Source organism: Natator depressus, chromosome 1 (genome assembly GCF_965152275.1).
Source record: "Natator depressus isolate rNatDep1 chromosome 1, rNatDep2.hap1, whole genome shotgun sequence".
NCBI classification, from domain to species: domain Eukaryota; kingdom Metazoa; phylum Chordata; order Testudines; family Cheloniidae; genus Natator; species Natator depressus.
The window spans coordinates 138697586-138720581 of record NC_134234.1 but is presented as its reverse complement, the minus strand read 5'-3'; the positions used below and the strand labels follow the sequence as shown (position 1 = coordinate 138720581).

Sequence of the window (22996 nt, the reverse complement as noted above, 5' to 3'; positions counted from 1 at the left end):
TAGCTCTAATTCAGCCTTGACAATAGCAGTGTTACCTTATTATCTCCACTTTACTGCATCCAGATCTGATATTCATTTAGATATCAAAGTAGTAATCTGAGCACTCCTAAATTTTACTGACTTGTTTTGTTTTCAGAGTTTTGCCTAGCAATTTATTACATGTTATTCAGTTACTGTACGTTGTTTAGTGGATAAAGTTTTGTGCTCATTTTGCAATTTAAAATATTGTTCAAATAGGTTGGTTGGGGAGTAGCAGTAATTCCACAGGTTTTCTAATAATAAGAATCCTTTTGGGTTATCTGCACTATCCTGACATCCTTAGAGAAGGGTAATAGAAGAAAACTTTTTATAAAGAAGTTTACATGCTAATTTATTTCATTTTTGTAGGTGTATGATGATGGAAAGTACGTATATGTGGTAACAGAACTTATGAAAGGAGGAGAACTCCTGGACAAAATTCTTAGGCAAAAATTTTTCTCAGAACGAGAAGCTAGTGCTGTCCTGCTCACAATAACAAGAACTGTTGAGTACCTCCATGCACAAGGGGTAAGTCTTCTACTTGAAGAAAACATTTAGGAGTGCATTACCTAATATATATTGAAACACACTTCCCTGTGCCAAATTGCAAGGACAAATCCACATCTGATACATTCTTCCATTGTGTAAAAATTTAACAAATGTTTCCTAGAAAATAACTATGCTGCACCAAACCTTTTCTCCAAAACTCTGAAACTCCCCATAGTTTCTGTAGTGGAAAGCTCATTTTGACAGACAAGTAATTTAGTGGTGGGTAAGGTTGATGTGGTGATAGTTGGAGTCGAGTGAAGAATATTTGTATTGTAAAAGAAGGGAACCCAATGGGTAAGGACAAAGATGGAGAGTGACATTGGGAGCCAGGGAAACCATAAGGCAGAAGGTAGTGATGTCACCGAAACAAGTGGAGGGCTTCGATGAGGAAAACTGTGATGAGAAGAAAAAGAAGGGGAAAATAAGCTTTATAATTAACAACTCATTAATACATTCATTTGCTTGTCTGCCATGGCATCCCATTATGTACGGTAACAGTCTTTGTGACAAATGTTGAAGTCCATATTCCTAAATGTATATTTCAAGAAGCAGTTGTCAATAATTCAGCCTACGTGATCTTTGTTTCTCCAAACACTATAGTTCTAGGAAATTTGGAGATGAAATTACTTGATGTTTGTAAGGGAGTTGCACTCACCTCTCGCGAGCGCCCCCCAGCCAAGCGCGTGTGCCTGCACTCTCTCTAACTGTTTGATGGCTCTTTGACTCCAGCCAAGTCATACACAGTCTGTCTGTGAGATAAAAGCAACACAAACCCCTTTCGGGGTACAAGTCCAACAGGGGTCTCTCTCAGTGCCCTCTGTAATGTCTCTCTGTTTGTTCCTGCTCATAATAGAGCAGTGCCCCAGGACTCTTTCCCTGGAGGCAATGTCTTCACCCTCTCAGGGCCTTTCTGTCCCCAGCTCTTCAGCTGGGCCACTACAGTTCAGTCCCCTTTCTGAGGTGCCTCAAAGTCCAGGCCACTTTCCCGGTAGCTAGTGGGGGGGACCCAGGCCCACCCTCTACTCTGGTTCCCAGCCCAAGGAACCTATAGATAGCAGCTGTTCGCAGTGTCCCTTTAAATAAACTGCATTGCTGCTATAATTCCCTGGGCCGCTTCCCTGTGGCTCCTGCACGTTCTTCACCCTTACCTCAGGGCCTTGTCCTTGTGCAGCCTCAGCAGGCAGCCTGGAGGACCATCCATTCTCCTTCAGCTCTAGCAAAGAACTGAACTCGCTTTGGCCCTACAGCTCTTCTTATGCTGACCTGCTGGGCTCTAATTGGCTGTTTCTCACACAGCTGCTCTAGGCAACTTGGAGGACCCCTCTACTTCCCTTTTCTGAGGCGGGGTGTGGCAGGGCCATAAGGCCTCCAGCAGGGGTCCTCAGGGCCTAGTCCACTCCGTCACAGTGTTCATCATCATCAACTCATGCCAAACATCACTTTCATGCTCGGAGTGCCCAAATTTGAAAGCTGGACCTATTGTATTGTTCTTAATATTAACTCATGTATTTCACCATTCTGACATTCTGGGTAGCCAAAAACAATGCATTATAGTGTATTGGAGTTGATATTAGAAACATCACCTTCTTTTAAAGTTCATTGCTAACTGCAAATTAAAAAGCAGTGAAGTAAGTGCTTATAATAGAGAACGCTATCCTATATTTTGTTTTTTGTATTTGTGTTTTTATTTAGGTTGTTCATAGAGATCTGAAACCTAGCAACATTCTTTACGTTGATGAATCTGGTAACCCAGAATCAATTCGAATTTGTGATTTTGGCTTTGCAAAACAACTAAGAGCAGAAAATGGTCTTTTGATGACTCCATGTTACACAGCAAATTTTGTTGCTCCAGAGGTAAATATCAAGTTCTGGTTTACATTCCTTCAGATTATCTTAATAGTTTTTTTTCCCCCCATCATTTAAACGTTGTTTCTCCATTATTGCATAGTTGTAAAATTATCAATGAATTTAGCTTTTGAAACAATAAACAGTTGAGATCTTTGAAGTAATATAACTTTGGCACCAAAATCATAGTAAAGTATACTGTTTTCTGTAGAAATTAATATATTTGCTTTTCACAGGTTTTGAAAAGGCAAGGCTATGATGCTGCTTGTGATATATGGAGTCTTGGTGTCCTGCTTTATACTATGCTCACTGGGTGAGTTTGCAGAAATTTAGTGGGTTTTTTTGTTTGTTTATATAGGTTTACTATTCTCAAACAAAGTGTTGATTATGTGCTCAATCCTGCAAGTTGCTAATATTCCTGGGAGGTTCTGGATGCTGGTTTCAGTGGGAGTTGAAGGTGCTCTGCATGTGGTAGGATCAAGTTCTTAAGAGTCTGATATCTAAAATAAACTTCCCTTTATGAGTTTGCTTAACTGTTGTTAAATCCAGTCAAAGATTATATCAAATGTATGTTTTGTAGCCTTTTGATTATTTAAGAATAGGAATAGACTCTCATACACTGTTACTTTACATGAAGTGGAAACTTGTTCCTACCAAAAAAGCTAGAAAGCACTATGCATATTGAAGAGAAGATATGTGGTTAAGATTTACCAGTTGTGACCCGGTGTTCCTAGAGCAGCCCTCACTGCAGCCTGCCCTGACCTTGGCATTTCCAAAAGGGAGAGCAGATACTCCCAAGACTGGTGGGTAACACTCAAGTTGAATTCCCCACCAGTCACAAACTGTGCTTCTGATCTCCCACACTGGTTTTTAAGAAGCAAAAAAAGAAATCACGCAGCCCCCCTTTATTGCATTCCAGTTCTCTGTCTCCCAATCAGCACATAGGTCCAATACAGTGATAGGTTATTTAAAAAACTCTGCTCACATATATACAAAGTGTTCTTCTGACCCCAAAGGGTCAGCCATGTTACCAGGTCAGTATAGGTTTGGATCTTACCCAAAATACCACACTGCCAGCCAATCCTTTAGTGTCTAAAACGAAAGGTTTATTATAAAGAAAAAAAGAACAAGAAGAGAGCTGTTAAATGGTAAAGCAGTCACATACATACAACTGTTCAAAGTTCATGTTTTAGGTCCTTAGCAGTATTGCTGAGTTTGCTGGCTTGAAAGTCCCTTTGGAATACATCCAAAGCTTGGATGGGTCCTTCAGGCCTTTTGTTCAGAGCTTCAGTCCTGCTTCTTACACTGGAAAAAACTTTGCTACAAACTGAAGATGAAATGGAGATGATGCAGCTGCCCTTTATAGTCCTTTTGCCACATGCTGGTACTTCCTTTGTTTCAGACACAAACTCATAGCAGATAGCACATGGCATTGAAAGGCCTGTATGCCTGGCTGAGTAATAAGGTATAGTCCCTGGCCCTTTCAATGGGTTCATTGTACAGTTGATGTCCCTTGATGAGCCATCATGCAGGCCTAGCACTGATGTCAGTCTGTCTGGGGATGTCACCCAGAAACACAGCACAAGTTTGGAAATACAGATATACCCTACATATCTATAACTCATAATACAAAAGTGATACAAACATGTGAACAATACCATCATACTTGGCAAAGTATAACATTTTTGCAGGTAACTCACACGGCATATCTGGCATGATTCATTGCAATTTTATGATATTGATATCAACAATATCATAAAATGTCTCCCATATTCCCTACAGCGTCACACCAGTGATGCTTTGAAGTTTACTCCTTAGGGGAATTCTGCGCCACTAAGCATGCACAGAATTTATGTCCCCCGCAGATTTCTTTTCTTCCCCGCAGAAAAATGACTTTCTGACAGGGAAGCCACAAGAGCAGTCATGCGACCCGCTACAGCAGTATGTTTCGGGTGCCCCGGGCAGCCAGCAAAGCGGTAAATCACTGGGGAGTAGGGGCTGGGACTGGGAAAGCCCTGGCTGGTGGCTCCTACCATGTGCCAGGATCAGCTGCTAGTCCCACCTTCGCTGGGGAGGACAGGACTTCCTCTTCCCCTTCCCCTACATGGCATCCGGAGCCAGGTCAGACCAACCCGCAGATTTCTCCTCCAGCTGCAGGAAGCTCTGCAAACGCTTCCCCCACACACTCGCTTCCTGCACTCATCGCACCTCAGATGCAGGGGCAAGGATCCCTGTACAGGGAGCTGCTCCCTAATCCAACCAACCCCTGTGCATCCAGACCCAATCATAGCTTACCGCGCCTCACCCCCACACACTCAGAACCCCCTGATGAGCCCCACTCGCCCTTCATCTGGACCACCCTGACGAGCCACCCGGATCCCCCTACTGAGTCTCAACCAGCTACACCTGGTTCCCCACCCCACTGAGCCCCCCAACCCCAGTATCTGGACCCTGACTAACCCCCCACACCCAGACTCCCATGCCGAGCTCTATTCTCTACATACCCAGATCCCCCTTGCTGAGCCCCAGCCACCTTCACCTGGACCCCCCTGCAGAGTCCATTACTGTTGCACCCAAAAAACCCCAATAAGCCCATGTGCATCTGGATCTCCCACTGAGCTGCCTGCACCCAGATTGCCTCACATACAACTCTGAGTTCGCACCTGGACACCCCATATTGAACCCCTCCACACTTGGATCCTGTCTTGTTGAGCCTGTCTGCCTACACCTGGTGCGTCTGATATGGAGGGGCAGGGCCCTGGGGTGTTTCTAGGGCAGGCACGGTCCTTGCACTGTGTCAGGGGTGGGTGCAGCCTCACCGCTGAGTCCTGAGCGGGGACCAGCACAGTGATCTCCCACCTCTGTGCAGCCAGTGGCCTGTGCTCCCCAATGCCATGCTGAAGCCTCCACATGTATTTTGACAAAATTTGCAGAATTTTTCAGAATTTTAAAATATTGTGTGCAGAATTTTTAATTTTTGGCGCAGAATGTCGTCAGGAGTAGAAGTTTGATTACTCACAAGAATGAATCAGATCACTTCTCACAATACAGTCAGAATGATATATGCAATACAAGTGATCTGCATAAAAGAATACATTAAGTACAAGTACATCAAGCAATAATTCCAAATCTCAGCTTTGAAAAATACCACTTATACAGCCAATTAACCTCTTACACCTCACTTACAAGTTAGCCTCAAGATGCTTATAAAACTATTTGGTTATCATTTATTTACTGCCACAATTTTACAGTATTCCTGTTCATCTTAACCTCTTAAATAAGGCATTGAAATCCACATGTATAAAAATTAGTTATTCTTCTCATTCTCCGTTATGTTTAGTGTACTTTGTTAGTTCAATAGCAAGGATGTGAATTGTTAAACAAGGTAAATCCTCTAGGGTTTAGTGACTTCTTTCTTATTCTTTCTCAGCTAGCGTCAGGCTGGGTATTTGTTCTTTGCAGGTCAGAGTGCTCAAGTCCTCCATTTTCAGAGTTCTTATACACAGATAGTCCTTCCATTTCACCAGGATGTACTGACTTTTGGCCATAATAAGGACAGTCTCTAGATCTGTGACTCAGAATTAGCCTAAACTTAGACACACTCTCTTACAGAAGGAATATAGTAAGAGAAACAGGCCCTTACTCCCATTCTACGATGTAGTTAATCTATTATTTATTATTTTGGGTGCTTTTGCCATCAGTTTTACGATAATTTGTGGTTTTGGAGAGGGGGGTGTTAATTATGATTTATTTTAAAACCACTGGCAACTGTGGTCAGACTTGAAATAAGGATTGGAGTCCAGCACGGAAAAGCTATTAATACTCTGAACTTGTTTGATTAATTAGCTACACTCCTTTTGCAAATGGTCCTGATGATACCCCAGAGGAGATACTGGCACGAATAGGTAGTGGAAAGTTCTCTCTCACTGGTGGTTACTGGAATTCAGTTTCAGTTACAGCTAAGGCAAGTATATTTAATATTTTGTCCTTTTGTGCATGAGATGGATGTTAACAGATTTTGTAAAGGATTTTTTGTCACAATAAAAATTGCTTATAGCATTAGAGAACATGATTTTAATGAAGGTTGCAGGTTTTTAAAAATTTACTGAGCCAGTCCTTTGTATGAGTAGATATTTATTTGATAATTATGAATCCTTCATGTTTAAACAGTCAGTCATGTGTAGGAAGAAAAATAACCACATTTAATACCACCACTGTTAATTCAGTGGGGCATTGGAAAACCAAATCAGGATGCAGTAGTTATGGCCACCTACTCTTGGGTACCTCTTTTGTGGGTCCATGAAGTGTCTGTGAAGGGCAGCCATAACTTGGCACTATATATATAATGTCCAAAAGCATTCGATATCCTTCATGACCCTCTATCTAGTTATAATAAAGCCCTAATATGCTCAAAGAACTCAGATTATTTAAGCATTTCCCCCCCTTCTTTGGCTAATGTCTTTAATTTGCTTTGTGCTTCCATATGTCTTGATTTTTAAATACAAGTATTTTCCCACATTTTATGTTAAACAGCCTGACTGACACATCTACCTGTTGTCCTGGACAAGATATAGAATCACTTATCTCTTTGTTCAGTGCCATCCCAACCACTTATACTGGGAGTCCCGAATGTGTCTAAAATCATTCAACTTTTAAGAAGTCTTTTGATTAGGGTCTTTATTCTAAACTCCACAACAGAGAGTTTGTTTTATAAGAAAATGTTTGCATGCTGTTAAGTACTTTAGAATGTTTTTAGGCAGTTTAAGATTACTAAATACATTTTTTTCTCATAACCAGTTGTCCCAGAATTAGAAGTTTTGTATTCTCCTTACCCTTTATATGGGGCCTGGTCTACAGTATAGAGTCAGGTCGACGTAAAGCAGCTTATGTTGACCTAATTATATAAGTGTATACTTCAGCCAATGTGAGTGCCCTACTGCACAGACGACATAACTCAAGCCTTACGCCTCTCAGGGAGGTGATGCCTGTGTAGTTAGGGCAACGCAGTGTCCGTGTTGACACTGTGGGTTACTTATGTCAGCTGTTGGTTGTCATTCTTGTCAATTTCATGGCTCCAAATTGACAAGAAAGTTGCTCACAGCTTGTGCTGTCATGCTGGGGAAGGTGGGGGGCTCCAGCTAGAGCCCGGCTGGCCCCCGTTTCCAGCTGGGCTGCTGCCTGGACTCCCCACTCAGAGCTGGGCTGCCCCAGAGTCCCAGCTCCTAGCAGGGCTGCTGTCCAGACTCCCTGTACGTAGCTGGGCTTCAGCCCAGGCTCCTTGCTCGGAGGAGCTCCCATCCTGGCAGCTGCCCAGGCTCCCTGTGCCTGGCCCCCTGCTCCCCACTGAGAGTTGGGGTCCCGGCTCCCTGCTTCCAGCTAGTGCTTAATGCTTAATCGCATTAAGTTGGTGGAGTGCATCCACAGTACTGAGGCTAGTGTTGACTTTCAGAGCATTGCACTGTGAGTAGCTATCCCACAGTTCCCGCAGTCTCCGCCGCCCATTGGAATATTGGGTTAAGCTCCCAATGCCTGATGGGGCAAAAACATTGTTGCGGGTGGTTTTGGGTACATGTCATCAGTCACCCCTCCCTCCGTGAAAGCAACGGCAGACAATCGTTTCGTGCCTTTTTTTTGTGTGAGCGCCATACTGCTTTCAGCAGACAGTGCAGTAGGTCTGCAAACGGTCGCATCGAACGACGGCTTCCACTGCCACTCTGCTCTCCTGATGCTATGAATCCACCTCGCAGGTCCTCTATATGACCATCGTTATCCACCACTTCCACTGCCACTCTGCTCTCCTGGTGGTCTTGCAAGGCTGCTTCCGCTGCAACTCTGCTCGGCTGCTCTTGTCTCGCCATACCATGGCTAGAGTGCAGCCCGCTCAGCCATTGTGTCCTGGCAGCAGACGGTGCAGTAGGTCTGCAAACCATTGTCATTGAACGACCGCTTCCGCTGCCACTCTACTCTCCTGCAGGCGCCATACCACAGCAAGCATGGAGCCTGCTCGGATCACTGCAGCAGTTATGAGCATTGTAAACACCTCGTGCATTATCATGCAGTATATGCAGAACCAGAACCTGCAAAAGCAGGCGAGGAGGCGATGGCAGCGCGGTGATGAGTGATGAGGACATGGACACAGACTTCTCTCAAAGCATAGTGTTGCAGGTCTGGGACGATTCCCAGTGGCTGCAAAACTTCTGCATGCGTAAGGGCACTTTCATGGAACTTTGTGACTTGCTTTCCCCTGCCCTAAAGTGCAAGAATACCAAGATGAGAGCAGCCCTCACAGTTCACAAGCGAGTGGCGATCGCCCTCTGAAAGCTTGCAACTCCAGACAGCTACGGGTCAGTCGGGAATCAATTTGGAGTGGGCAAATCTACTGTGGGGGCTGCTGTGATGCAAGTAGCCAATGCAATCACTGAACTGCTGCTATCAAGGGTAGTGCCTCTGGGAAATGTGCAGGTCATAGTGGATGGCTTTGCTGTAATGGGATTCCCTAACTGTGGTGGGGCAATAGACAGAATGCATACCCCTTGGGACTGGATCACCAAGGCAGCCAGTACATAAACTGCAAGGGGTACTTTTCAGTGGTGCTGCAAGCACTGGTGGATCACAAGGGACATTTCACCAACATCAATGTGGGATGGCCGGGAAAAGTACGTGACGCGCGCATCTTCAGGAACTCTGGCCTGTATGAACAGCTGCAGCAAGCGACTTACTTTCCAGACCAGAAAATAACCACTGGGGATCTTGAAATGCCTATAGTTATCCTTGGGGACCCAGCCTACTCCTTAATGCCATGGCTCATGAAGCCATACACAGGCTGCCTGGACAGTAGTCAGGAGCTGTTCAACTATAGGCTGAGCAAGTACAGAATGGTGGTAGAATGTGCATTTGGACGTTTAAAAGCATGCTGGCGGTTTACTGACTCGGTTAGACCTTAGCAAAACCAATATTCCCACTGTTATTACTGCTTGTTGTGTGCTCCACAGTATCTGTGAGTAAGGAGGAGACATTTATGGCGGGGTGGGAAGTTGAGGCAAATCGCCTCGCCGCTGATTACGCACAGCCAGACACGCGGTTAGAAGAGCACAGTAGGGCGCGCTGCGCATCAGAGAAGCTTTGAAAACCAGTTTCATGGCTGACCAGGCTACGGTGTGACAGTTCTGTTTGTTTCTCCTTGATGAAAACCCGCCCCCTTAGTTCACTCTACTTCCCTGTAAGCCAACCGCCCTCCCCTCCCCCCTTCAATCACCGCTTGCAGAGGTAATAGTCATTGTTTCAAATTCATGAATGCTTTATTAATTCGTCACACAAATAGGGGGATAACTGCGAAGGTAGCCCGGGAGGGTTCGTGGAGGAGGGAAGCACCGGGTGGGGTGGGGGAGGAGGGAAGGACAAGGACAAACTGCACTTCAAAACTTATTGAATGCCAGCCTTCTGTTGCTTGGGCAGTCCTTTGGGGTGGAGCGGTTGGGTGCCCGAAGCACCAGCACCTCTCCCTTTGCCCCCCCCCCCCCCCCCCCCGGCGTTCTTGGGCATCTGGGTGAGGAGGCTATGGAACTTGGGGAGGAGGATGGTTGGTTATACAGGGGCTGCAGTGGTGGTCTGTATCTTTCCTGGACCTCAACCATACGCTGGAGCATATCAGTTTGATCCTCCAGTAGCCCCAGCATTGCATCCTGCCTCCTTTCATAATGCTGCCGCCACCTCTCCTCTTGATCCCGCCACCTCTCCTGTTGCTCCCGCCACTTGTCCTTTCACGCATCCCTCCTGTCCTCGCGTTCATTCTGTGCTTTCCTGGACTCTGCCATTGTCTGCCTCCACACATTCTGCTGGGCTTTTTCAGTTTGGGTGGACTGCATGAGCTCAGAGAACATTTCATCATGAGTGTGGTTTTTTCGCCTTCTTATCTGCGCTAGCCTCTGGGACGGAGATGCTAGTCGCAGCGTTGAAACATTTGGAGCTGCGGGAGGAAAAAAAGGGAGATTAAAATTGAAAGACACATTGGCCGTCTAAAAGGAGGAGCTGATGTTTTCGGGTTAACGTGCAGCACAAACCCAACTAAACCCCACACCCAATTCTCTGGGATGATCACTTCACCCCTCCCACAACGTGTGGCTAACAGCAGGGATGAGTTCTTTTTGGCCACAGTCAAACAGCCCAGCAGGAACGGCCACCTCTGAATGTTCCCCTGAATAAAATTCCCCTGTTTCAACCAGGTGACCATGAATCATACCACTCTCGTGAGGATAACACAGAGAGATAAAGAACGGATGTTGCTTGAATGCCAGCAAATGCCAGGACCATACGCTGCCATGCTTTCTTATGCAGTGATTCCAGACTACATGCTACTGGCCTGCCGTGGTAAAGTGTCCTACCATGGAAGACACAATAAGGCTGCCCTCCCCAGAAACCTTTTGCAAAATCTTTGGGAGTACCTCTAGGACAGCTTCATTGAGAGATCCATGGAGGATTTCCACTCTATCCCCAGACACGTTAACAGACTTTTCCAGTAGCTGTACTGGCCACAAATGCATCCCAAGTCTTCAGGGCAAATTAATCATGAAACACGCTTGCTTTTAAACTGTGTATTATATTTACAAAGGTACACTCACCAGAGGTGCCTTCTCCACCTTCAAGATCCGGGAGCCCGGGTTGGGAGGGTATTGGCTCCAAGGTGATAAACCGTTCCTGGCTGTCGGGGAGAACGGTTTCTCCGCTTGCTTGGTGTGCGCTATCTTCAACCTCCCACTCCTCATCTTCCTCGTCCCCAAAATCCTCATCCCTGTTGCGTGAGACTCCCTTGCAGGAGTCCACGTACAGGTGTGGGGTAGTTGTAAAGGCACCCCTTAGAATTGCATGCAGCTCATCATAGAAGCGGCATGTCTGGGGCTGTGACCCCGAACGGGTGTTTGCCTCTTGGGTTTTTTGGTAGGCTTGCCTGAGCTCCTTAAGTTTCGCGCAGCACTGCTGTGGGTCCCTGTTATAGCCTCTGTGCTTCATGGCCTTGGAGATTTTTCTCAAATATTTTGGCATTTTGTCTTTTGGAACGGAGTTCTGATAGCACGGATTCGTCTCCCCATACAGCGATCAGATCCAGTACCTCCCGTTCAGTCCATGCTGGAGCTCTTTTGCAATTCTGGGACTCCACAGTCACCTCTGCTGATGAGATCTGCACAGTCACCTGTGCTGATCAGCTTGCCATGCTGGCCAAACAGTAAATGAAATTCAAAAGTTCGCGGGGCTTTTCCTGTCTACCTGGCCAGTGCATCTGAGTTGAGAGTGCTGTCCAGAGCGGTCACAATGGAGCACTGTGGGATAGCTCGCGGAGGCCAATACTGTCGAATTGCATCAACACAATTATGTCCCAAATTCAGCCCGTCGATGTCTATTTCAGCACTAATCCCCTTGTCAGGGAGAAGTACAGACATTGATTTTAAGAGCCCATTAAGTTGACAAAAATGGCTTCGTTGTGTGGACAGGTGCAGGGTTAAATCAATCTAACGCTGCTAAATTTGACGTAAACTCGTAGTGTAGACCAGGGCTAAGATACCTCAGAATTGATCTATATAATTTCACTTGCATACTGCTCTTCACTTGACTAGTTACTTTGCAAACTCTCTAATAGATCTTGGCATTTGTGGGCACAGTATGGAGTAATACTTCAACCACTTCCAGAGGATGGCCTGGAGATTTGTTTAAACTACTGATCACAACAAAATATTTCTTCATATCTTGAATTTTAATCATGTTTAACATTGTTAATGCTCTAAAAATAATCCTACTGCCTTAAATTTTACTGTTCCTCTGAATTAACTGTTTCTGGATTGTTGACAGGACCTGGTTTCAAAGATGCTTCATGTCGACCCACATCAAAGATTGACTGCTGCCCAGGTTCTTAGACACCCTTGGATAGTTGACTGTGACCAGTTGCCTCAGTACCAGCTAAACCGACAGGATGCTCCACATTTGGTGAAGGTAAATAAAATTTGTGTGAATAAAATTTGTGTGTTCAGCTAGGTGATTAGCTAGTATCAATTGTAAACAAAAACAGTTACCATGCATTTGCTCTCAGTACTAATCACAAACTTTTTATGATTGTTTGTGAGTTCAGTAAACACAGTGCATTCAACCATGTGAACTTGTGATTTACCTAATGTTTAGTAATTCAGGTGAATCCATCTGTGGAGAATAAATCTGCTCTGTTCACAAGGAGCAGTACACTGCAGTCTCCATGCTGTTTTACTTCTTGTGTTGAGACAGATTACAAGATAAATGAGTATAAATAGTGTTTCCCCTGGTGATTTACACTGCTGTCTCCTAGATTTTGAACTCTGATTTTAAAAAATAGTTCATCTGAGACTGTAAGTGATTTAGATGTTTACAATGGAGGAATTGTAGTTATGACTGCTAGTGTGATTTTTAGTGGAGGGATTATAAGTGTAAAAATTGATATTTTGGAGGTGAAATTTATTTTTTTCCAAAATTTTCATTAAAAATAAGAAATGAAATGGAAACCTTTATAGTAAAGGTTATATTGAATGGTGTATTATGAAACAATCAACACTTGATAGTCTGAAACACAAACCACTTTTGATACCAACTGATTTTTTTATTTTAATTTTAACCTGGATGGGTGAGATTGAAGATTTCCCACTCATTTCCCCCCCACACATACAAAGTTCCTCAAAGGCCTTATGTCATGGTGAACCTCCCAACCTACAGAAGAGGGATCTTACATCTTAAGAGTTAATCAAATGACCCTAAGTCAACTGAAAGAGACAGAGCTTCCAGCAGTAAATGGCTTAGAAGGAAGGAACCAAGTTCAGATCCCAGCCATAGATTAGAATTTTCTAACAATCTGTAAATTTAATTTAGATGTATACGCTTCAAATTTATATAGACTAGTTATGAAACATTTTTTAAAGCAATTTTTAGTGATAACATAAATGGTTAGACCGTAAACAAGGACAATCCTCTGGTGGGATTTTACTCTCTGCACTTTTGGGATGTAGTTAAAGCACAACTTAAGTTTGCAATATAAATGGCACCTGCTGATTTTTAAAAATCATGTCAGTTGCCTTAAACAATTTTAACATAGTTGAGCTCTTCCTGTGCTGCAAAAAAAGAAACATGTAGTCGTGCTTTAAATAGCTAGAATACTACACTGGTAAATCAAGCCCATTGTTTTTAACCTACAGAAAACAGTTTGATTATTAAAGATCTCTAAATCATGTAATACTGTTATGATCTCTAGAATGTAGTAAAGTCACAATGTGTGGGTTTTTTTTTTTTGTTTGGTTTTTTTTTTTTTTTTTTGTTTTATCTCTGCCTTCTAACCCTTTAGGGTGCCATGGCAGCCACATATTCTGCTTTGAACCGCAATCAGTCACCAGTTTTGGAGCCAGTAGGCCGTTCTACTCTTGCTCAGAGGAGAGGTATAAAAAAAATTACCTCAACAGCTTTGTGAAGTGACCTCAACCAGATACTTGGTACCATGGTATAAGATGATAGCACAAATCATGGCAACAAGTAGCACATATCTGCAAGCACACTCTGTCCCAGCTGGTACCCATAATGCTGCTGCTCCTATTGTTGCTACTGCTTTCATCTATTCTCCCTTTAAACTGTTGATGGCAAGTTACTGACCTTTCTGGAGCTTTGGATGGAGTGAAAAGTGGAAACACAATGAAAATGAACATGTTCACTGATTGAATAAACTAGAAGAATTATGAATGCCAACTCTATCATAAAAATACACTGAATAAAGCACTCTGCACCATATAGCATTATTTTTATAAGAAATATTTCTTGTCCCCTAAAATATTCTTTGTTACATGTTGGGATGGACAGTTTATGTTAAGCACTTAGCTTAAACAATCTGTTTATGTTAGCACTGTATACTTTGTGCCATCCAACATTTTGTATGTTTTTGTAAACAATTCATAAGCAGTACTTTTTTGTACTGTTTTCTTTAATGTATACATGCCTTGGTTTATTTAGATTTTATTAATCATTTTGACAATTAACTCTGGTTAAACAGTTCACCTGGATTAATCAGTATTGTTGGACAGCTCTAAAACAGCCTTGACTGTTAAACAGCTATTGAATGTAATATTATGAATGTGTATTTTTCCTTGTCTGTCTTTTCTACATTTCCATGTTTTTGAAGTTGCATGTCTTTTATGAAGACCAGAGAGATGTTGTAGTATTAAAAATTTAAACAGTGGGTTTCTCACACATGTAATAGGTAATGCATCCATAAGAAAAAGTAACTTGTTCCACATCACCCCCATCTCTTTTCCCCTGTTTTTCCCCCACCAATTACAGGACTCAGGAATCGTTGCTAAATAGTTTTCCCTTTCAAGACAGTTGTTTCTTGCTTATTCTCATAACTCATTTAATATTTTTACTTTTATTTTATTACTTTAGTTAAGAGCTGACAAATATTTTGTTCAGCCAGTGCGGGCATTAGAGAGTTAGAGAAGAAATGTAGTGCTGACTCTAAAGCAAAAGACAATGTCCATTGATAAACAGAAGCTTACCAAAAATGGATGTAAACTTTGTTTCTTGTGGTTAGAATATACTGGACTGATTAATTTCATTTTTTTCATTCTTGTGATGCTCTTAGTTTACAGTCCAAAGCAAAGTCAGAGAAGAACCATCCAGTACTTCCAACTGACATCTGAGGTTCTAGCACCATAATTGGTCTCCTTGGGCCATTCATCGCCAGTCCAGGCACCCTTAAAATTGTACTGTCCAAGTCAAGTAAAACAAAACCACCCTTTTCGTGTTCCTTGATGGCGGTGTTCTTCCCACTTTTCCTTTTAATGTGAGTGTAAAAGGCTCTTAGTTTATGTTCTGAGGACACAAATCATAAAATGTGCTTGCTTTTATGTAGTCTGTGAGATTCACTGCAGAGGGCTGATCTTGAGTGTGCACTGGAGCACATTAAAGTTTGGCTGATACCCCATTCTGCCAAAGAAAATGGTACATCAACTGACTACCTGTATCAAATACCCTTTACAGAAATATCCAAAGCTACTAAATATGGAGCTTAGTGCACATTTTCTATGAACAATACTGTTTAAAAATCAAGAGATCACAAATGGTAATGTGATTCTTGGTTAATTAGTCTGTTCAGTTATTTTTCCAGTAACTAATTTGTTAGTTTTTCTACAGTGAGAAGTTTTCAAAGAAATTTGTGGAGGGAGCGAAGTCCTTCATTAATGTGACACCACAGATTTCCTCCCTCTGATTCATTGATCCATATGAACATGGAACGAAGACTCTGTTAGAAGCTTTTAGGTATTCCTTGGGAAACAGGAAAGCTTAGGTTTTTACAAGCTGCCTGGAACTTCACACTTAAAACAGTGACTAATTGCTTAACTGTAAAGTAGGGATAAACATCATAGCTTGTCCGTTTAATGCTCTAAACTGAAGGAGGGAAGACATTCTGGTCTCTGTATAATCTTGTGGGGATCTCTGAAGGGGGAGTAGAAATAGAGGATTGGAAAAGGGAAGGGATTTTAATTGGAGAACAAACTGTTTAGCTTCCAGAATCAACTTGATCACTGGTGTTAAAATGCTAAACAGAGAATCATGCTGTCAAATAGTCTCCTAATCGAAAAGTAGGAGTGTGGGGGAATTATGTAGACTCCATGCTCCCTTAAAAAAAAAGGGGGGGGGGGACAATGAGAGAGAGCTGAAAAGCTAGAGGCTTTGTATGTAGTTTGGTGCTGTCTATGCTGATGTCCCTCCAGGGGTCTAGAGAACAAGAAAGGCCCTTTACAAATAAATAGTAGTAATAAGCGTTCCTCTATTAAACCTGCAATCTGTCTTACTGCCCTCTGTGGAACCTGATGTGTCTTATTTCTTAATACCTTGCCATGGTGCTGATCTAAATTTGGCAAGGATGATGAAGAGTTAGGAACTTGCCAAGGCAAGATCCATAACTCTAGCAGGGCCCTCAAGATGTACCCTTGGTCTCAGATGGGGCATGGTAATCCAAAGGAAATAGAGGATTTTTAATGTTGCTTTGTATTATTAAAGAATAACTTTTTAACTGGAGGGTTCTTATTGATCACAAAAAGTGGAACAGGTGTCTTGAACATATTTGTTTCACTACTATCCTCAGAGTAATTAGCCATTTGCTCCTTACCTAACGTTCTGCAATTGAGTGGTGGCTCTTTCATTCTGTTGAGGATTCTCCCTTTTATACAAGAAAAATCCTTAATGTTGAGGTGGGGAAAAGCCATTTGCAGTATAGTCTTTCCTTTGAGATTGGCTGCAGCATCAATGGTGTTAGCCTAACAACTGTTTGGTAATCTCACCCTTCAGCATGTCTCTCTAAGTCAAGCTTGACAAAAATTAAGAAATCATGTCTCCTGGAAACTGTTTATTTCTTTTGAAGATTAAGGTTAAACATTAAGTCAAATCTAGCTGATATCGTTTTAGAACAGTATTGCTGGAATAATTACATGGTCTTTCAGTTCTTTTGCTTCAAGTCATAAGATGATCAGCAACTGAATTCAGGAAGGAATATCCCATATATACTTAATAAATAGGAGTGCTATGGGGTTTTATGCCTTCCTCTGAAACATCTGGTGTTATAGTCAGTATAACAGAGCAGAAGGACAGTAGATACTCAAATATGGTAATTTCTGTGTTCCTGAAGTCTTTAATTTTACAGTTGCTTCATTTATTCTGTCTCTGTTCCCTCCCAAACTCAACCTATAGATCAGAAACCTCATACTCGGCATGCATCATATACATTTCCATAATGGGCTGCAAACACACAACCTTCATCATCACCCCAGACAGTGTCAGAAACTAACCTCAATCCATCAGTTTCACTGTACTCTCCTTGCCTTGCAAGGGGATGTATCACTGTCTTGTGAGAGTATCTGTGTGCCTAATCCACCAAAGTTATGGCAATATCAAGACAAATGACTGTGGCAGAAATGTGTTAGTCTTTTGTCAATGCATGTACATTTTTAACAATTGTCTAATTTCAGAGGTTACGTTTTGTATGGCAGTCTGTTTAAGCTAGAAATACTCCTCTACCTGGTTCTGTCTGAAAGTGGGACTCTGTGAAGGCATATTAATGAAAGCACAAACTGGGTTGCTTTCAGGTAACAGATGCTTAAATATTTTTAACGCTACTAAGTCACCTTTGTTCCCCTGTGCTTACTGGTCTTTGTAATCAGTATATCCAAGCAGAGACTATTGGGAAATGTGAATGTGATCAGTATGTTTCCTTTACACAGATACTGCTCCCACATTGTGTATATGCACAAGCAAGCAAACTATACTGAGCTTTTAATTTCTTAAATAGCCCATCTCTCAGGCTTGATCTAAAGTAAGTTTTGAAGGTGTGTTGTTAGATGAGGTTGTATAAAACAACCTAATTAACACCATAAAGACTAGTCAAGACAAAGTGATTGTATTTTAACACATCCTAACCTGTTCAAATCTAAAGTCTAGATCGAATATAGCTTTAAATCCTAGTTTAGACAACTGTTTCTGTGGAGCAAATAAATTTTACAGGAAAATTAAGTTAGTTTTATACATGTCTCTTTCTGGGGTCCACACACATTTTTCTCCGCGTTCATCTTCGCCATGTTTTTGTAACTGCAGTTACTTAGGAACGAAGGATGGGAAATTAACATACTGCTGCATAGTTGCAGTCTCAACTCCTTACCACACAAGCTTGAACGGTGTATGACCCACTGTGTAAATTTTCACTACCACTCCTTTGTCTGCAAAGCATAGCCAGTGACTCTAGAATACAGATTCATGGAAGAGGAAAAATGGAGAAGTGCAGATACAGGTGAATAGCCTACTTTTCAAAGCAAAATTGCCAGTTGTGTGTGAGTATGTGAGAACAGAGGGAGGAAGTAGCTACACTACTCGGATTAGCTCTATAGCAACAGTGAAGTACTAATCACTATTAGTACTGAACAAAACTTATACTGAATTTTTCAAATGAAGTATTTAAAACTGATTTTTGAAGAGAAAAAGGCATAAGGAAATAGAATTGTTTGTTTTGTTTTTTGTTTGCTTTGTTTTTGTAAATGTAGTATACCAACTAAAGCTCTGCTTTTCTATTATTGGAAAGAGGCTTCTAGGTATGTCATTTCTTGGTAAGCATCAATGGTTAATGGATGAGTTTTCACTCATGAAAATAATGTAAATGATTAGCTTTATCTTGATACTCTTGACCTAATCAAAGGGAAGGTGTACTCATAAGGGATGTAATTATTTTGCAATCTAGTGGGGGTGGGGGGGAATCTACTTAAAACAATTTTTAAAAATGATGAAATCACAGATAATATTTTTCTACAATTCTATACAATCATACTTTATACTAGTTTCCTCTGCATGGCATGTAAGTGAGTCTAAGGTACAGTAGCAGGAATTCAACTGTATTGTACCTTTTGGCAGACAATTAAAATAGCATCTTTCAGATGCTTGGCACTGCTGTCATAGAATTGAAATGCTAGTAAAAAGGTTAAATAGTACTGAATACTTAAATGATTGTTTTATTCAGAGTATGATCTAGGAAATTTTCTAATCATACTATTAATTAATGTAATCTAAACTGTTCCAGATGTAACCATGAACAGTCCTGGAAAGGTATCATTGCTTGCATCCCTGTCAAGTGGCAGGTTTTGTAGTCTTTAAAGGAAATTGAAATTTATACAGTGAATAAATTTTCAAACATATGAAAACAAATGTCTGTTTTATTGGGTTGGATTTTTCTCACACACACACCCCACCCCACCCCCCGGAATGTGGTTTCTACCTCAAGTGTAATTAACTTTGCTCCATATAAAACATGCATTCCCAGCCAGAAATGACTTATTAAATTAATTTCTAAACTGAGTTTGTTTTTTCTGAGCTTAATATGCAGGTGTTGTTTTCTCACTCAGACATTAAAGCTTTATGCCATTACTTTTTGCATGTTTAATCATCTTGACTTTTATTAGTATAGTCAACAGAGACCTGATGAAAAAAATTAGACCTAGTAGAAGGTCTCAATCACATTTAACTCTATTAAAAACTCTATGTATTTGTGACGTGACCAGACCAAAAGATGCTAATAATTCTAAAATTTGGTGTCACTTAGTCTCTAATCCTGCAACTTCTTGCATGTGGACAAACTGCTGCAAATGTATAGAGCTCCACTGAACTCAATGGGGCTCTGTGCAGATGAAGTTATCCATCTGTACACAAGCAGCTGAAGGATAGGAGTCATAAATTGTAGACTCCAAAGGGCAGAGACCTGGTCTTTTTGTCTGCCATAAAGTGTCATACGTCTGTGTGACTCTTTATGTAAACGAATAATTAGGATTGCTGCATAAGTTTAAAAAAAAAAACCTCTATTTTGCCACACATTGAAATTAGATACACGTTTGATAAACAAATATTGAGTCTTATTTATTTGCAATGAGCCTTTTGAAATTCGGAAAGCAAGACAGAAGTTTTGCAAATTAAAATGTACAAATTAATGAGAAATGAATAGGAAACATTCCACTGATCCAGTCAAATTCACTCTTTACAAGTGAAAAGGCATTGTGAACTCAAGTTGTGATTCTGAAATTATTGTATCGTAATCCTCTTCAGGCTTGCAACACAGAAAAAACAAGAATTGTTAGTCAACACAAAAGATATGAAAAGTTTATATATTATTTTATGTAAAATAGCAGGAATAGCAATTATGAGGGCTGATACATCTCCGAACAAAAGTGCATTCTTCAATAGTCCTGTTAAATTCACCAAGAGGAGAAGCCGAATAGGGCATCAAGATATTTCACCAAGCTACCAGAATCAACAGGAAGACAGTTTGCCTTTGCAACAGCTGGGAAAAATAGTGATTTGGGAGTGTAGGAGAATATTGTATGTAAAATTTTAAAGTGGCAATCTTAAAGTTATCTTGTGTGCATATGAACCCAGTCTGCACCTAACCAACATGAAAAATATAAATTGAATTTTAATTCTCTTTAATTTTCTCCCATTTCTATATTTCTTTAAAACAACATAAAAGCTTAACATTCCTGACAAAAAACAAAATTCTGACATGCCCTTTGTCACACTATTAACTATTTCATTGTTACCATTCTACCTTAATATATCCTGTAATTTTCTAAAAAGATAAGGTTTGTGATAGGTCCTGGATAAATCAAAAAAATGACTTACATTTAGGGCAAGATTGAGACTTTTCTCAGCATGAGAAAGGAGTGGTGTGTAGTTTCACTGTCCCAAGAGTAGCCCAGGGAAGGAACTGTAATTCTGAAAGGTTTCAGTGATGTAAACTGCTTTAGCTTTTAATAACTTTCTTTGTATGTGCCTTTTAAAATACTCTGTCAATGTTCTCCTGCAGCCTCTTGTGACCCTGAGGATGGGGCCCTTTCTTCCCAGGTATGAGGACCACCTGTGAATCACCTGACTTTTTTAAATTCCCAAGAAGAGGAAGGGAAGAAAGATTGTAGAACAAATGCAGTAGGAACGATAAAAAGAAATGGAAATACCTGGATTCCTGTGCTAAAGCTGGTCACAGATATTAAAGAGTAGTACAGGGTATTGTACATGTGTATTATATAAGCAGTGTGGTTTACAATCTTAAATTCCCATGTGTAGCAGCCTTTAGTTTATTTGTATCCTTCTTATATATTCATTTATTACTCAGCTCCATTACATTACATTTCTTTGCGACCTAGAAAGTGATTGCTTAATTACAGAGTGTAATGTAATAGTAACACATGCAAAAAGGGCAGAGTCAAGGGTATCCATTCAACATCATTCTTGAATGTAACCACGCAGCTTTAATATTCTTAATGTAATTCTTTAAAGAGTTAGATTTTTTAGATTTTAGTGATAGTTTTTGCCAACAAAGATAAGATAATCCTAGAAGCAGTTTGTCAAAGATGATAAATTACATTCCTAGGACAGCTAATACATATCAAGAAATAGAGGAAGCAAGACAGGGGGAAAATGCAGATTAAATCCCAGTTGTTAGATTTCTCTGTGCAAGTGTCCTGGGGTTTAATAAAGGTTCTAACACCAAAGCTGTGTCAAAGAAAAAGTAAAAGCAAGGGAATCCAAAACAATTCTTAAAGGTTCTTCATAGTACAGAAAGCATTTGATCTTGGGGAAGCAATTGTCTTGGTCCTTGATTAGATATTTATCTTCTGGGCATTTATCACAATGATTTGTATCAGGGAGGAACAAATAAGGTCTTGGTATCTCTAACATGCCATAAATGTTTCTCACCAGATGCTTTTAAACCAATATCCAAGAAAATGAAATGACCCTTTTACTACACCGAATGACCTGAATTCTCACTTATATTAAGATCTCTTTATACCACATTAGCAGTGTAAAGGAGCCTTTCCCTTACAATTTATCTAGTCTATCAATCTACTACCTAAATGGAATGTAATAAATTAGGCCCAAACCTTCAAAGACTTAAACTTGTATGTAACTTAACTCACAGAAATCAAGGGGATTATGCATTTGAAAAAAAGTTAACCTGTACATAATTCTTTGTAGGAACATGGATTTATATTTTAAGCAGAAGGGAAAAGGAAGGCCACAGTTTAGAGCTGAGTGCTAGGAGTATATGTGTTTCATGGGGTGGATGGGATGGATCTGCTGCCCTTTTTTCCATTTGCCACCCAGGGTCCTTTCCATTTTAGCATTGGATACTGCAGCTCACATAATTTTACTTGAAATATTAATTTAAGTTGGTTGGTGCTGGGCAGTCATGATTACTGATCACAATGTGGTTAACCCCAGGCATTTAAAAAGTATGTCAGGTTAGGGTTACCATATGTCCAGGTTTTCCCAGACATAACCTCATTTTTGGTCCACCAATCTCCACCTGGGAAATTTTTAAAATATTAGCAGCTGTCTGGGATCTTTCTTCTGTGGGGGGCTTACAGCTGGAGCCGCAGCTGCTCCATGCAGGGGTTGAGAGCTGGAGTTGTATCCTCCCTGCCACATACCCCTCCAGCTTCCTCCTTCCCCATCCTGCTCCCCTAACAGTGTTCTCTTTTTGGGAACCTGAAATGTGGTTACTCAATGTCAGGACCCTCCCAAAAATAAGATTAGCTAAAAATCATGAGATGGCAACAAACTAATCAATGGTAGATGGCTTGCGTTTGCCTTGTGGGTTTTGAGCCTTTTAGGTACATTGCTGGCCTCGCATTTTCCAGCCCAACCAGAAGGGATCGACCCTTTTCTTTAAGGACAGGGCAGAATCTCACATTACAGTGGGACATTACGAAAAACAGCAACTAGCGGGACTCGCACAAGAAAATCCTGAGCGCCGGGGACGCTGGACGCTGCCCAGCGGGCTGGGAACGGGGCTGGAATGTGCAAAGCAGCGCAGCTGGCCCCCAGCGCTCGTGTCTGGCTCTGCCGCCCGCACCCTCGCTCGAGCTCCCGTTCCCACACAAGTCGCCCCACGCACGCGCATTTGGGACCGGGCGGGGCTTTTCGCGGTTAGTAATGCGCAGTGAAAGCCGCCGGCGGCCAGGGGGCGCTGGAGCGCGAGCGGGCACGCACGCACGCCGCA

General features: G+C 41.6%; 1 protein-coding gene across 3 annotated transcripts in view; it reads left to right on the top strand.

Moving 5' to 3' along the window:
• Positions 1 to 19100, top strand: part of RPS6KA3 (ribosomal protein S6 kinase A3) — a 129033-nt gene extending 109933 nt beyond the window's left edge. For all 3 annotated transcript variants that reach the window (XM_074968007.1, XM_074968000.1, XM_074968015.1), the window contains 6 exons: positions 388 to 546; positions 2260 to 2421; positions 2649 to 2725; positions 6259 to 6376; positions 12253 to 12393; positions 13763 to 19100. In XM_074968007.1, the coding sequence (XP_074824108.1) occupies positions 388 to 546; positions 2260 to 2421; positions 2649 to 2725; positions 6259 to 6376; positions 12253 to 12393; positions 13763 to 13885 (780 nt within the window). In that variant the 3' untranslated portion in view covers positions 13886 to 19100. The remainder of the gene's footprint in view (positions 1 to 387; positions 547 to 2259; positions 2422 to 2648; positions 2726 to 6258; positions 6377 to 12252; positions 12394 to 13762) is intronic.
• Positions 19101 to 22996: the final 3896 nt, after the last annotated feature.